The sequence below is a fragment of the Orbilia oligospora genome (genome assembly GCF_000225545.1).
Source record: "Orbilia oligospora ATCC 24927 unplaced genomic scaffold scaffold00097, whole genome shotgun sequence".
Lineage (NCBI taxonomy): Eukaryota > Fungi > Ascomycota > Orbiliomycetes > Orbiliales > Orbiliaceae > Orbilia > Orbilia oligospora.
In genome coordinates this window covers 376,688-392,948 of record NW_011645654.1, presented here as the reverse complement: position 1 = coordinate 392,948, position 16,261 = coordinate 376,688, and the positions used below count along the sequence as shown (strand labels likewise).

Below are 16,261 nucleotides of genomic sequence, written 5' to 3'. Positions count from 1 at the left end.
TATACTTCAAACGTTGACAACCGATTCACCTTTATTGATACTGCTGAATGCAGGTCCCACTCTACCAAAGCTGCTACTACGGTATCCTTGCCCAAGATAGTTTAATATTTCATAATAGCCAGATTTTCAGTCGTCCAACACGAGAAGGGTTCTAGTCAAGTCTCCACCAGAACTTCTTATATGTATACAGTTTGAAGCTTTATTAACTCTCAATATCCCGTTGTGGGCGAGCTGTACAAAGAAAAGATATCTGCGGTCTAGCTGTTAGAGCAGGGAAATCCCATCAAATGTCTGCAGAAGTGTCTATATAGATCAAAGAGAGACGTCAAACTTTCGCAAAATAAGCTAGGGCTACTAATAAGAAGGACAGTTATACTTCGGAGCCCTCATAGCGTAGGCGGACCTAATATTTGGGGCGTAGAATCGTCCGCCTTTGCTGGAGCTATGTTCTAGCCCGAATTCATCGCCGTACGTTTTTATATAGGTGTAGAATTGATACTATCTGTCTATCTATACTACTGCCGCCGAATCCTGACCCTCCAAGTCGGCTCATCGGTTTCTCATGGTTCAGAAGCACTGCTCACAAAGTTTATGTAAAAGGAGCAAAAAAAAAAATTAAAAAAGATTCTGGTTCCTACGAGGGTCGAACTCGCGACCTTCGCGTAACAGTCAAGATCTTAACATATTAGCACGACGCTCTAACCGACTGAGCTAAGGAACCCTACTAAAAGGTATGGTTCCTACGAGGGTCGAACTCGCGACCTTCGCGTAACAGTTTAGATTCTTGAACTTATTAGCACGACGCTCTAACCGACTGAGCTAAGGAACCTTTGTAGATGGTATCGCTCGATCCTCAAGCGGTAGAGGTAGCTGGGTCCGTTTTGCAGCTTCTGAGACCTTCCGAGTCTAGCTTAGTTGAGTAGCTTCTTCTTAGTTCGTGCATTTAGCGCTAATTAGCCGGATACCCCACAGGCAACATGCAACATCGTGTTTGTTCAGATGTTGCAATGTTAACATATGTTAGGCTTCGCTATTCTATATAAAATTGTTTCTCACCTATTGGGGGCGCATCGAATATTTTGTATGGCCCATCTATGATGTCCTATGATTTTGATGGAAACATCCACTCGGTGTCATACGCAGAATCAATAGGACCGAATATTTATTGCTGCCATATTACATTAGCAACAAAATATTTTAGTGGAGTTCAAGTGGGAGTTAGATCTATAGGCAGCTATTGCAAAGGATAGCTTTGACGTATCCAAAAAATACCACTGGGAGATATATAAGTAGGGATAGAAAACGGTATACTTGATGGACCCTGTATTCTTGCGTTTAGCCCTGAGATTAAATCGTTAATTTTTATGAAGATGCTAATGATTATTCGGATTAAAATTTTGGTCAAGATCCTGATGGATTCATCATTTATTGATATTTTGCTTAGATCTTTTCAATATATTTATATTTACGAGATAATTCTATAGTACCTGTTGGGGAAACAAGAGTAATATACTTTGAATGTATTTTATACACTTGACTCCGTTCACGTTTCTATGTATGGTGAGGGAACACGTCAGAATGCATATCTGAATGGGAATACTCGAATTCATTGATGCATCCTAGAAAATAGGATACATCCTAGAAAATAGATTTGTGGGGGGTTTGATCGTGGAGTTCTCTACATAAAATACTTCCTATCTTCCATTTTTAATTATAAACTCCGTGGATCCGGAATACAGTCATTCGATGAGGCACGAGGTAATCCAAATCCAAGATGTTCAGGCTTTATGTTTCCTGAAATACAGTATATTTAATAATACCTCCATAATTGTATCTTCATGATGTCGGGAGTCGGAGAGGGATCCTAGAGAAAGAGAAGAGGAGACAGCGATTAGTCAGCAATTACATAATCCTAGGTGGTTTATAACGTTACGCAGAAATCTCCTTCCCAATTTGGTTGGGTTTGCAGGCATCTGTCGTCATGGCTTCGACAAGATCTCGAGACCATGCATATATGCATATGACCATTGAAGTTGAGGATGCATATACAAACCCTCGTTTGGACAATGTCTATAAGTATGCCAATGAATCTCACCTTTAGGATCATGTAAAAAGCCAAATCTGATTTTCAAAATATGATTTCACAAACTTGTTCACTTTGCAGTAATATATAATTTCAACCCCTTAGAGCTTTTTTTCCCCGTTGAGCTTAGCTTCGATCTTCACAGAAGACTAAGAATGGCTGCTCCAAATTCCAACACGATAATATTAACGGCGCGTTGTCACTGCAAATCCAACCAATTCACTATAGAGGTCCCCAGATCAGCACTTCCACTCCGTTATGCTCTTTGTCAATGCAATACCTGCCGTCATACCACTGGTAATTTAACTGCAGGCACCATATCATTCCCTTACTTCCTGGGTATCCCAAAACCAGATGTATCCAACCTTGTCGAGTACAAGACATCTGAAAACTTACCTAGATATTTCTGTGGAACATGCGGTGCTCATATTTGCACTATTGAGTCTGATTGCTGGGATGTTATGACAGGGATCGTTGATCAGACTGGGGACTTGGTAGAGAGGTTGAATATTTGGTCCGACGATACTGGGGATGGAGGCTTCGGGGCATATTTCACCGAGCATAAAGGGAAGAAAGTCAAAAACTATCGTACCAATGGCCGGGGGGGAACTGGTGAAATTGAAATGGTCACAGACGAAACCATCAGGAATTACAAAACAAAGTCAAAGATTGTTGCGGCAGCCGAGAAACACAAGTTTCTCGGGTCCGACGAAAAGCTACGCTGCAGATGCCACTGTGGCGGCGTCGACTTCTACCTTACGCTACCAAATCCTCATATCCCAGGACCAGATCCAAATAAATTGGACAAAAACGACGGTTTTTGGTGGTTGGCGGGGAATAAATATAGAACCGGCATTTGTTCCTGCGAATCTTGTAGATTATGTTCGGGATTCGAAATTAATACGTGGATATATGCTCCGAAGGCAAATCTTGTTTGGAACGACGGAAAGCCTATGCATTTTAACGAAGGTACGTTGAAATCGTACGAGAGCACACCCGGGACGGTCATTCGAGAATTCTGTAGTGTCTGCGGGGCCAAAGTGTTCTATAGAGCGCCCGCAAGGAGAGAGCCATCTGGAGTACTCGACATCGCCCCAGGCCTAATCGTAGGGATGGGCAGCCGGGCGGAAGAATGGTTGAAGTGGGAACCTGAGACTGGGTTTGAAGATGATGCACTAGACCCTGACTTTGTTATTTCTATTAACAATGGGATATCCAAATGGAACAAAGAAGCTGCGGGAACAGAATAGTTCTTCACAGCATGTATAGTATATATTACACAATCAAGGAGTTAGAATTCAACAGTTTTATAAAAGATGCTGGCTATTTATGGTAACGTGGTAGTGACTCCTAGCCCAATATCGAACAGACCGATCGTCGTCGCATAGCAACAAAGCTGTCGCCACGTTTCTAAGTATATAGCGATAGGGCTATGCTACTCACGACTGAGGCCACGGGATCTTCGTGTCATATTAGAAGTGTGCCACCTCTACTGAGACTCTTCAGTCCTAGAAACTCATCATCAATCGTCCATCAACTTCAATCATTATTGAGCAGAGAACGAACGCTAACAAGAAGGCTTAGGCCACAAACAACATGGCTCCTAGGGTAAATTCTAAGGTTTCTATTGCAAAATTGAGCACCCATGAAATACAAAAGAAGGATCTAGAGCAACAGATTAGCCAGCTGGCAGTCGACCTCAGATGGGCTGACTTAATCGAGAATACCCGAAGAACCCGAAAATTCACGGCCAAAGGCGCTAGAGCTAGAACTATCGGAACCTGGAAAGGACGCACTAGAGCCACATCGAAACGTCTAAAGATTAGGGTCAATCCGGATTTGCTCCCAAAGCCACTTGAAACCTATCCCCAGGAGGAGAACATCGTATGTTTCACCTGCGAGTCAACTATTCCGGGCTATCAAACGGTGACACTCAAATGCGGCCATATTCACTGCCACACTTGCTTACTTATAAACTACGAAACGGTTCTTAAATTCCCCACCGGATACCCACCACGTTGCTGTCAGCCTCTCGAGTTTGAAAGCACAGCATTTAATCTATCCGCGGAACAAATCGAAAGCCTCCTCCGAGCGAAGGCCCAGCATGAATCAACAAGAATTATCCCGTGCGCCTATTGCGGAGAGGACCTGTTCGACGCCAAGGCCTTAATCTCAGAGTCGGCGGCGTACTGTTTAAGCTGTAATAAACTTACATGTACAACTTGCCGAAAGGAGATGCACAAAGATGTATGCCCGGAGTCACAAGGAATGCTTGAATTTCAGAAAGCCGCCATAAAAGCGAAATGGAACCAGTGCCCCAAGTGTAATCGCATTATAGAGAAGAGCGGAGGGTGTAACCATATTAGTTGCGAGTAAGTATGACCCAATGCTTTAAATCTTTTCGCCGACAGCATCCTATCTAGAAGGCGCAGCTTGCTTATAAACTTTACGATAGGTGTGGACAAAGCTTCTGTAGCAAGTGTGGAGAGCCAATTCGACTCGAGGATGGTTGGGGTTGTCGTTGCATCGAAAAGGTAAAGCCTAGAAAAATAACCTTCGGAGAGTCGTTTCAACCAGCAACCGCAGATAGCTTTACTCCTATCAAAGGAAATTACAAAAAACTGCTCTATGCACATAAAAGGGCAACGATTAAGAAACAAACGAGGTTTCTCGAGTTGGGAAGTTCAATTATGGCTGCTAAACAGGAAAACGAGGATAACTCAAGAATGGTTCGGGAGCTTGGCGATCTCAGAGCCCAGCTGGCAAGGTTGAAGCGAGAAAGGGTTACTCAGAAACTTGATGGGGACTGCGAGAAGGCTACGGTTGAAACAGATGACGAGACTCTGAGCGTTGATCAATCTGTGGGGGAGAAGGAGACAATGGAGGTTGTTCAAAGCCCTGTTCAGAAGAAAAGACCCACTCTTCCAAGAAACAAAGGTACTTATTCTATGCCGTGACGCCAGATGGTTTATATACTAAACGGCACTTTCTAGCTTCCAAGTCTTAATAGTGAAATTTAGTCAGCTGATATGAAAATTTTGGCGTAGCGAGGCGGGTTTTTACGAAACTTCGAAAGATAGGGCCTGGCTTGAAGTCAGTGGTCTCATGGTTTCGCAAGTCAACGCGACGGTGGCATCCGCAACAGTCTTGATTAACTCGCTCATAGTATCTTGATACTTGATGTTTTAGAAAAACGTTTAAAGAATACTCTTTTCGCCTGCTTCGGCTTCTTTCTTTCTGTTTTTTCTTACTGCTTTCTTTATTCCTGTCTCGCATTCTCTCCTTGTTGTTTTTCAGTTCGGAATTTTCTTGGTTTTCCTGACTTTCTTTAAGCTTTTGATTTTGGCTATAAAATGATGGTCTTGTCACATACATTAAGTATATAAATGATGCACAATCATTTTATATTGTTTCCTGGAAGGTTAACATCATCTACGGATTTTTAGGTTCGCCCTCCGCGAAGCTGCACTTTGTGGACGATATATGAATATCATATTCACATACTGGTTCCAGAGACTCAAAAATTTGAATTTTTAATGTAATAGCTCGTTTTATTGGACAGTTTCAGTAAATTCAAACGATTGCACGTGGGTACCGTTGTCCAGAAATGAAGCCGGCGTGCTCTCACTAAACAAAGCCTGTTGGATTTTTGGCGAAAAGTGCGTTGCGGTGGGCCGGATCCGCCAGGTGCACCAGCCTTGACTTCGGTGAGTGGTGGTGGATCATACCGGATCCCTGTTCCGGATTTGCCTGGCATGTCCCTCGATACTCGGCGATGTTTCGGTCTGAGAGTTAGCCGCAGGATCCAGCAAGGAACGGGTTTCCTTTGGAATTTCGAATTTACGGGGTGGATCCTGTGATTTGGATGGCACTTTTTCGAAATATAAAAGCCGGCCAGAAATGCACTCAAAAAAGGCGATAATCTGGCCGTTCCTCTTCTTTAGATATTCCAGATTAGGACAACAGAACAAACCCTCTAAGTTAGATCCTGCATTAGCTTGGTCCTAGCTTTAGCTCCCACCCAACCCTTGTTTAACTTGATCACTTCTTCCCATTATATGCCAACACCAGGCCACCATGAGTTTGCGAAGCGGTAGGTTGCCCGGTCTAGGCAAGGATCCAACTACAGCCGCCGAGGCATCAAATCTCATACATGCACATGCCGTTGCCCTTCGCTGGGCGTCTACTCGGAATGTTACTAAAAGACCATTCTTTCCCGAAAGGAATGGCAAATGTACTATCTGCGGCGACAGCTTCCCTGGCTACGAGCTTCAGCGTTTAAACTGCGGCCATCGACATTGCCGCGATTGTTTGCGTCGAAATTATCAGCATGTAATCAATAATCCCGAGAATCACCCAGCGAAGTGCTGCCAAGGTCTTTCATTCTCAGAAACTTCATTCGTGTTAACAGATGAAGAAATGAAAGCCGTTTTGGAAATTCAGAGCTCCCATGAGTCCACAAAGATTATTCCTTGTTTTTCTTGCGAGGGAGATATCTATTTCAGTGATATTGGCAGAGACGCGGCTTATTGCAGTAGTTGCGATAAATTGACTTGTACTATATGTCGGAAGGAGATGCATGATGACTTATGCCCGGAAGATCCTGAGACAGAGAAATTGAAGGCGCTCGCTAAAGAGGAGGGGTGGACGCAGTGTCCAAAGTGTAATCGCTTGGTTTTCAGAGTTTCGGGGTGTAATAGCATGACATGCCTGTTAGTTTTTCAGATTCCCTTACGCTGACCCGAGCTACCCACCCCGCGCAGGTTTTACTAACTACTTAACTTTGAACGAAAAAGTTGCAAGACAAACTTTTGTTTCCGTTGTGGTGGTTTGTACGGGAAGTGCAACTGCGCTTTTATACCACGAGATCCAACCGAGGCCGCGAACAAGAGCAAAGCTGATATCCACTTTGGCGCCGCATTCACGAGTGGGTCGTCTTCGCGAAAGGCCAGCACGAAAGAGAGATTGAATTACAGGATCTTAAGAGATCATAGAAATTTAGCACTACGGAATCAACAGAACCAAAAGGCTAAGTTAAAGGATCTTAAGTTAAAGCGGCAACTCAAGCTGAAGGAAGACGAAATGGCTAGAGAAATTGTTCGGCTGAGAGTCAAGATGCATGAATTGGCAGCAGCTGAGAAGCTCGAAAAGAAGGAGAGGAAACAAGCTATTCGAAATGGGGAGGTTGTCGAAGATCTAGGACCAGATCCGTATAATCAAGTTACAAGGGTACTTGTTACCAGGAGAAAGATTTATACTTCAACAGGGGTGATTGCAGCTAAAGATATTGACCAGAGGCCAGTTTCAAGGCGAACTAGAAGCCAGAACTAGCGTTAATAGACTGTGTTTTTTTTCTCTTTTGATTATCTTAATCTTAATTCGACTACTTAAAGTGCTTTGTATCACGCAGTCTGTACTCAACTGAACGTTTTATATTTTGCTGCGTTGTATGCTGCTGGCATCCAATGGTCTTGGCTATCATGAGGTGCATGCCATGACATTAACCTATCGTACCCGAGTATAATTTTGTATATATGTACCAATACATTAGGGTTAAGAAACGGATGCTATTGAAGATGTTATTTTCGCGCAACTAAATGTGCTTCATAAGTTACTGGAATTATTTGCTTATCGCTCTACCCCGCATCTATCCATATCTTGATACTTCAGCACCGTGCACATGTGCAGCTCTGCATGCAGCAATTTGAAATTAATGCATTACCCCGCCCGCGAGCTCTATGGCAGTGAGATACAAGAGATCAAATATTTAAATGCCAATATAGTAGCCCACTGGGTCGATAGTTTAATTAAATAATACTTTTCAACTTGTAACTACATTTAATACATTAAATTTGCCTATAGCTACCTAGCAGACGCTGCTGTCGATTTAAACCTACAAGCGGATTTAACAAGTTGCGACTGAGGGCCGTCTCGGTCGAGGCCCGGCGTCAACATGGCGAGCAACCCGGGGATCCAGGATGTTACATTCGACACATCGATATGTTGGAAACTCGGCCGCGACAAGTTTGAGGAGAATATACGGAAAAGTGAAAAGATCCCGGAAGACCAACAAAAGGACCGTTTGAAGAAAATTTTTCAAGAAGTACCCATTGGATCAAGCCTTTAATAGCTGCGAAGAGACCAGAGGTCTTGCAGCCGAGAAGTATGGAGGCGAAGAAAGGCAAAACAAAATTGGGAACATTCTTGAAACCCTGAATACTTTCAAGGAAGCTGTGGATGGTATCCTCTCTCGTGCGCCAGAGTCAGTATCAGCAGTTTGGTTAGGACTCGGGATGATCATAAAAGTAAGCGACCCCAGATCTTGAAGCCTAAGACGCTGTACTTTTCAATTGGGAACCTACGCTAATAGTACGGTTGATAGATCGTATATGATGATTTAATAACTTGTAAAATAATCGTTGACGCATTTGACAGCATCGTCACAATTACATTATTTACACTTTTGGTAGAGAAACGGTATCTGCATGATGTGTCTCAGGGCACTGGAGACAAATCGATGAAACAAATGGCTTTTAAGAAGCTACAAGAGCTTGCTTGCGCAATTTTCGACTTCAGCTGGCATACGCAGTACCATCTCTCTCCTCAATGGGACAAAGGCTAGTTATTTCTCTTCAAGATGGGATTATCTATATGAGACTATCTTTTTCTCGAGGTTAAGACTAACTGCAGTGTGACAAATTAGAAGTCACCAATTCTAGCTCCCAAGCCCAAGGCTTCAGCGAAAAGGTCAAGTCTAGTGCGGTGAAAACTGGTCAAAAGATCAAATCAGCAGCCAAGACTGTCGGAGCAAAATTCAGAGAGGCAATTATTGGGGATATAAAATCAAAACATGAAGAGATCCAAGGCCTTTACGAAGAGATCCAAACTTTAGTCTCTAGCTTATTCCAAGAGGCTACCATTATTCATAACGAAGGTATTTAAATATTTCCCTGATCAATGACGATTTTCAGCTAAGATTATTTTAGCGAGGCTAACAACGAATAAATCCGATATAGATGCTGAGTAAGAGTGAGTACATCGCTTTGTTTTGGTTTGGGGAACATAAGCGGATGTCATGATATCATGGCCTTGCCCTAGCCTGATATCTATGAGCTTCGAAGAGGGTTTTGATTGCAAAAGCCTCCCTTAATACTGACTGTGGAAACATTTCACGACAACTTATAGTGGACAATGCCCTCCAAGCAACTGAATCCCGTATTTCACGAGGAGTTCAACAAATACAAGGTAGAATAGCTCATCTACGGAAGCCCCAAGGCCACGAGATCTTTAGCTACTAGGTAGTACTAATAATTGGGGCTTCATAGATAGTATTAAAGAAGGCAACGAGATGCTACGAAATGCAATTGAGACCAGCACAGAACGATTAGAAGGTAGTCCACACATAGAAAAAACAGCTGTATTATCAGGAACTAACGAGTTATTGTCCAATTTAGAAAAAATCAAAGAAGGCAACGAAATGGTTGTGGAAACAGTTGAAGCCACAATGCAGCATTCTACCAAAGTAATCATTGAGGGCGTAACAGCGGCCCTAGAAACGCCTGACGATATTCTCACTCGATACATAGAAGTCTTCCAACCTTCCTCCGCTCTCGAGAACTTTCTCCTCGGTTTAAATAATAAGAAAATGGTAGATTCTGCTCTCACAGAAAATTCCTGGATTCTCGCAAATGGTGATTACAAAAGATAGCAGGGCCTCCATAAAGCTGAGGATGTCTTTTGTATCAATGGAAGAAAGGGACATGGCAAAACTATGACCATGTTATCCGCCTACGAAAGTCTTCTCAGGTGCCACACCGGCGACGAAAAGGTATTAGTCGTACGGTTCTTTTTCAAACTCGGCGATAACGAGCTACAATCGGGTGTTAGGGCGTTTGAAAGTCTTATTCTTCAGGTGATCAAGATTATCAAAGAACGAGGGAGTTCCCGCGTCCCTGCGCTGCTGAACAAGATTCTGGACGGTAAAAACGAATTTGATATTCGGGACTATAAGACAGGTTCTGGTAAGAGAAAGTGTGCTATGATCCGATACTATATCACGGCGATATCGAAAATTTTCAAGGTTCAGATATATTTTCTTCTTGATGCTCTCGACGAATGTCACGACAGAGGCGAAATCAGACTACTAAAAAACCTCGAGAATCTTGTGCTCGCGCCAACGCCGACAATCAAAGTTCTTGTATCGGTTAGGGAAGAAATCGGTATTAAGAATGAACTTGAAAGATCTGGGGTTGAAAGGTTTTGTATCCTCAACCTAATGCCACAGGACAGTTCCAACGAGATGGAACTCTTCCTCAGGAAAAAGCTTGAAGAAATTATATTGACCAGGATAAAGGACCGAAGTAACGAAGATGCCACTAGAGCCGAAGCAACAAAATATATGCCCAAACTTCAAAAGAAGGTCGAAGGAGACTTTGCATATGCCAATATGGTCGTTGCCAGTTTACAAGAGCCATCTAGGATGAGCTTAGAAGCAAGGATCAAAAACCTACCCTCGAGCGTAGACGAAATATATCGGAGATCATTAGAAGGAATGAAACCAAGTCAACGACATCTCATCATATTCGCTCTACAGTGGATTGCGTGGTCATTTTCAGATATTACGGCTCTCGAAATTGCGGAACATTATCGAGGAGTCCTACAAGGCTTTTGATTACTCCGACCTTTCAAAAGACCCCGAGATTCAGGAAACAATAAACCATCTCAGGATAGTTGGGAGGAATTTCTTCACGTTTGTTGAAGAAACTGAGCCTATTACAGTACACTTAACTGTTAGAGAATGGGTTCAAAAACCCCTTAATCTAGAGAAAGCTTTGCCAAATACTCAAATGCAAGCTAAAGTGTTAAACTCAGTCGGGGGAAATTTAGTTTTTGAAGTGCAAATTCCTGGTAAGCCTAGACCCTAAAAAGATCTTGTTTTTTCGTCAGCCTGAGTGAGTTTCGTACTAATTTTGAAACCGGCTTTTCTTCCTTTATATATGCGAAGTGTCTGGTATGCCGTCTGGTCACCATGAACTCTCGTCGCTTTTTAATAAAGAAAAATCACACTTATCGATTGCGATAGATTGTCGTAAGCTTCCACCATAGACTTGCGCTACCACATCTCCCTTGGCTGATTCTATATGCTTTTGGTATGTATATAGTCCGGGCAATCACAAACCCCAACTTCCAAGAGCAACATCTACCATGGGATCCTCCACAAGATTTAATCCAGACGTTTGGCGACCCAAGACGCCAGAAGAGTGCCCCCTCTCCTCCGAAAAAGAGTCGACGAGTGGATGGACCCTCCCGGATTCGAAAATTACGCTATGAGACTGTATATCTTTGGAATCATTTAGAAGCTCTCGCAACATATTACTCTCGAAAGAAAGTCCAGAGTGACCCGGACTGGATGACTTTGCGAGAACTTTTTATTGAACTTACACACAAAAAAAATATTTGGCAGTCCTGGTATTCTTGGTGCTTATTCAGCCAAAGCCGAGGTAAAGACCTCAAAGTTGACGCCAGTGGCGATCACGGTTTTTATCGGCATTACCAGATCCCCGTTTCGCCTCTGTGTGCTCTCCTTCGGCTTCCAGGGTGCGAATATCTCATAGAACTGTATTGTTATGCGGCTGGCTGGCCCACTAAAAACTTAGTACACGAACCCCATATGGTATTCACAGACCTTAGAAGTAGAGATTATAATCAGCTTTACAGGTTACTCTCAAATCGAATGCCACGCTTTGATAATTGGGACGCGCCAGACTCTCTAAGTCTTTGTGTCGTGATATCGTGCAGCGAATCTTTGGGATTCGGGAATGGGACCCTATCCGACAGCCAAATATCTGATGCGCTTCGATTTTTTACGAGCAATTCATCTGTTCAGTTGACGACATCAGCGATAATGACGGTCCTCCTAACGCTCCCCTTTCTTGATAAGTACGAAAAGTTGGTAGATGACGCCGTATTTGGCAGGTTTCTACTAAAACCACCACCCAGTCTCCTTGATATCCTAATGCTAAAAGATTCTGATGTGCAATCGGTGTCAGCGAAAAGGGATGCGATAAAAGCGTTTGAAATATTCTTTGTAGAAGCGGTGCAATCGTTCATCGAAACTGAGTCGGATTATACCTATAGATTTAATAGATGGAGGGTTTTGAGGCTTCTAATCGCCAGAGGCGCACCATTTGACCCGAATGCCGACGGCGATGCCATATTTTCGTGTTTAGTAAAGAAGATAAAGCTAACTCCCAACTTTAGCACGTTTATGGAACACGATTTCAATATCTTCGAAGACTTGTTGGACCTAGGATATGGAAGTTCTAAGTCTGCGAGCAAGCACTTGTTTGCTGTAGCCAGGATTGGTTATCTTAACCTGTTCCAGAAGCTGATAAGGGGGAACCCTGGGATCTTGAACCAAGTCGATAAATCGGGGTGCTCCGTCATGCACGTCCTATTCCAACGAGTTGACAATAGGATGAAGATATTCGGCAACCTTGAATCTTTGTTCAACGAAATTTATACAATCCAACCAGTCCGTCAACGCATAGGATAACAAAAGCAGAGCGCCACTGTCATACGCAGTTGAAACTGGAAATTTGGAAGGTGTGGAGTTACCTTTGAGATACGGTGCAGATATCCAGGACGACGACGAACTAGGCCAAACTGCACTGCATACACTTTGTTCTCAGGATAACGTTCTCGACTATCCAGATGGTCATTTCGATAACGAACTTTGGCATACGCACTTTAGGCCCTGGTATTGTGATATCAGCGATAGCAAAGTTGAAAACGATCTTTTAATCCTTCAGAAACTTGAGTCCGCTTCTATTGATCTGAATTCTCGGACGAAGAGCCTCGCAACGCCACTAGCAATGGCGCTTCAACATCAAAGGCCCTCATTTCTATTACAATTTCTCAATGTCCTTCAACAAAGGAACGAACCAAAGGAATATCATTTTTCAGTCATACTGTCTTGCGACATCGACCATCGAAATATTTTACACTATGCGGTGGGCCGTGGCAGCTTAAGATGCGACAAGGAGCAAAAGGATTTAATTGAGGTAATAGAGACTATATTTGCATCTCTCAGCGAAGAGCAACAGCAGCTTTTGTTAAACGGTCAGAATCTTTCTGATGGTTTCACACCTCTTCATGCAGCCGCAAGCCAAGGGTATATTCATCTGATCAGGTTCTTTCTCCGTTATCGTCCCGACGTCAAGCTTGAATCTACAGAGGGATTTCCGGCGATTCACTATTTGGTTGATGGAAGAGCGTTCGAGAAAGCTATGACGAGTGAATGCTCCCATCGTCGGATACCGGCCACAGAGACCCCTACAGTTCATAGCGAGGCTAGAGATGTCATAGAAGGCGAGGACGTTCTAGTTTCACTACTTGGAGACATCCAAGGGACAGAAAAATATGCTAGGATGTTCGCGAATCTACAATGCCTCGTACTACAAGGGAATTGGGAAGACCTTCATGAAATATTAAATACGAGAGGCGTTAACCCGCTATATGAAGATGACAATGGATGGAATAAATTTCATATGGAGACCGTCTATAATGAGGTTTGGAATGAGTCTACCAAGCCCGCGCTCGATATGGGGCCTCTTCCAACCCCTTCAAGGTTGGAATACCACTGGGAAGTTGGGACGGGCAATGTTAAGCTCGATTCAGACAAACTTAGAATAAAATGCTTTGACAGGTATGCGCCCAACGGTATGTACCCTAATGACGCTATCACCTGATTATTACAAGTGGGCTCGACTGATTGCGGAACTAACCCATAATTATCAATACATAAGATGCATCCATATTTCTAGCTGACAATTTCATATCTCCCGTGCCCTCGCGATTCTACTTTGAGGCAACTCTCACGTCAAAACCTCTATATTCTTATACCGAAGAATGGACTGTGGAGTAAGAAGTCCAAATTCTGCTAGCTTTGGAAGCTTAAAGACCCATCTTCTATGGCAGAACTAATGGATATCTCTGAATTCTAGCTTTGAGATTGGGCTAATGGCCTCACCATTCGATACAAAGCAATGGCCGTATAGGGATAGCAGACTAACAGTTTATTGGAATTCCGCTGGTCGGTTTGTATACAACTATGCTGAGTTTCCGACGGCCCGAGTATGGGACTGGGAGTTTCCCAACTACCGCTTCAGTGGCGTTTTAGGCGTTGGATTTGATTATCCCACGGGGAAGATCTATTTTACTCGAGATGGCCGTCTAGTTGGGGCCATTTGCAAAGTTTCCAAGCGAGCTCGATGGAGGCCCGGTATTCGCTGGCCATATACAGGACCGGCGGATATGAGTTTAAATTTTGGCTCACGCAGTTTTAAATTTCTTGACTGGGAGGCACCCATTGAAGAGATTGAGGCTATTTGTGAGCAAAGAAAGGAGGAGAGGCTAAAACCTAAGCGAGAGGATGAAGTTTAAAGGCATGATTCAGCTGACTGAGCTAGCTAACGTGGAGCACATTCCCATTATAAATGCGTTTAAATGGAACTATGGTACTGGCCTAATCAATGCATGGAATGTCTAGCGAATGTGCGGGAATACGCCAGCCATAATTTTAAAACTAAATTGCATATCGATCTTAAAATTGTCATAAACCTTTTATCACTAGTAAGACCTGAACATCTTAATCTAAAAATCCGTGTTTGTCAACTTCATGGCGCGCCGTATATGCGTTGACCGTGTGTCATTCCGCTATCTCCGATCTCGGCCGTACGGGGCGCCCGTTTTCGGCTAAGCAGGGGGAGCTGTCACGTACCACGGAACCAGCGCAACATCCAAATGCCCTTTTTCCACCGTCGCACCGGCGGCTAAGTTTAGCTCTGTCTTTCTTTCAATACAGCCAACCAATTCAGCCATGGCTATGACCATTACTACCACCATCTTTATTTCTATGTCACCGCGCGTCGCTCTTTTCCATTGTACTTACATCCCCCCTTGACGGCCTCCAACTTCCATCTTGTATCGATCCAATTGAGCTTCATAACTGAATACACGCAGCTACTATCCCGGCCTTGAGACCAGGTAGATTACATATTATCTAGAACCACAGCGACAGCAACAATGGATTCGACAATCGACCTCCTCGACCCTTCCAAGGCCTTAGATCTGAACTATATCCGTTACCAACTCATGTCCGTAACCCTCTCAACGTCTCCAAGACCCCCCATGCCCCTGTTTCCAAGCTAACCACTCCCCAATGCGAACCAACAGTCGGCTAGAAGACACAATAATCTTCAACCTTATCGAACGCGCTCAATTCCCCTTGAATCCAACAATCTACACCCCTACTCCATCCCTGCCACTTCCCGATTTCAACGGTTCATTCATGGAATGGATGCTCTACCAACAAGAATCCGTCTATGCAAAAGTCCGACGATACCAAGCACCAGATGAATACCCTTTTTTCCCTGAAGTCAAGCAAGTCGAACCGATTTTAAAGCCATTGGCTTATCCGAAATTATTACATCCGAATAATGTTAATATAAACACAAGGATCAAGGAGGTTTACGTTAATAGTATTCTACCTGCGATATGTCGTCGCAGTGCGGTCGAGAGCACGGAGGGTGTGGATAGTAATAAATCGGGCGATAGAGGCGAACAGATGGAAAACTATGGATCAACGGCTGTGGCTGATGTAGCGGTTCTACAGGCTCTGTCCAGAAGAATACATTTCGGCAAGTTTGTCGCCGAAGCGAAGTTCTTGGATGATACTGAGGGGTTTACAAAATTGATCAAAGAAAGAAACTCGGAAGAAATCGGGAATAGGATTACCAAGAAAAAAGTTGAAGAGGAGGTTTTGAGACGGTTGCGGTATAAGACTCAGATTTATGGAAGGGATCCTACGTTGAAGCCTGGTGAGGGAGGTTTAGATGATGATGTTGGGGTTAAAAAAATCGATGTTGAGGCTGTGGTTAGGATGTATAGGGTATGTAGTATATACACATCTACGGATTCCACCTTTTATGAAGTTTAAGAGCACATTGCTAACAAATTTCTGTTAAATAGGACTTCGTGATTCCTCTGACAAAGGATGTAGAGGTAGACTACCTTCTACAACGGCTAGAAACTCCCCAAACCGATGAAAAGCCACCAGCCGGGATCGCCTAAATTGGTCGTCTAGAAACCGCCAAAGCCATATCTTCTTTTCAAGTT

At 43.5% G+C, this 16,261-nt stretch overlaps 6 protein-coding genes across 6 annotated transcripts; all 6 read left to right on the top strand.

Moving 5' to 3' along the window:
• Positions 1-2,238: 2,238 nt before the first annotated feature.
• Positions 2,239-3,333, top strand: AOL_s00097g98 (uncharacterized protein; the record flags this gene model as incomplete). The annotated part of the gene is made up of 1 exon (XM_011125931.1): positions 2,239-3,333. The coding sequence occupies one exon, from the start codon at positions 2,239-2,241 to the stop codon at positions 3,331-3,333; it is 1,095 nt and encodes a 364-aa protein (XP_011124233.1).
• Positions 3,334-3,679: 346 nt separating this feature from the next.
• On the top strand, positions 3,680-5,090 carry AOL_s00097g97 (uncharacterized protein; the record flags this gene model as incomplete). The annotated part of the gene is made up of 3 exons (XM_011125930.1): positions 3,680-4,455; positions 4,539-5,020; positions 5,077-5,090. 3 exons carry the CDS (start codon positions 3,680-3,682, stop codon positions 5,088-5,090), a joined length of 1,272 nt encoding a protein of 423 aa, XP_011124232.1.
• A 1,070-nt stretch (positions 5,091-6,160) lies between these two features.
• Positions 6,161-7,414, top strand: AOL_s00097g96 (uncharacterized protein; the record flags this gene model as incomplete). The annotated part of the gene is made up of 2 exons (XM_011125929.1): positions 6,161-6,795; positions 6,880-7,414. The coding sequence occupies 2 exons, from the start codon at positions 6,161-6,163 to the stop codon at positions 7,412-7,414; spliced, it is 1,170 nt and encodes a 389-aa protein (XP_011124231.1).
• Positions 7,415-8,036: 622 nt separating this feature from the next.
• Positions 8,037-10,754, top strand: AOL_s00097g95 (uncharacterized protein; the record flags this gene model as incomplete). Its single annotated transcript, XM_011125928.1, has 7 exons — positions 8,037-8,163; positions 8,222-8,388; positions 8,466-8,704; positions 8,803-9,017; positions 9,409-9,474; positions 9,538-9,731; positions 9,792-10,754. 7 exons carry the CDS (start codon positions 8,037-8,039, stop codon positions 10,752-10,754), a joined length of 1,971 nt encoding a protein of 656 aa, XP_011124230.1.
• Positions 10,755-11,234: 480 nt separating this feature from the next.
• On the top strand, positions 11,235-14,527 carry AOL_s00097g94 (uncharacterized protein; the record flags this gene model as incomplete). The annotated part of the gene is made up of 4 exons (XM_011125927.1): positions 11,235-12,617; positions 12,727-13,804; positions 13,891-14,005; positions 14,089-14,527. 4 exons carry the CDS (start codon positions 11,235-11,237, stop codon positions 14,525-14,527), a joined length of 3,015 nt encoding a protein of 1,004 aa, XP_011124229.1.
• A 642-nt stretch (positions 14,528-15,169) lies between these two features.
• On the top strand, positions 15,170-16,216 carry AOL_s00097g93 (uncharacterized protein; the record flags this gene model as incomplete). The annotated part of the gene is made up of 3 exons (XM_011125926.1): positions 15,170-15,240; positions 15,320-16,034; positions 16,115-16,216. 3 exons carry the CDS (start codon positions 15,170-15,172, stop codon positions 16,214-16,216), a joined length of 888 nt encoding a protein of 295 aa, XP_011124228.1.
• Positions 16,217-16,261: the final 45 nt, after the last annotated feature.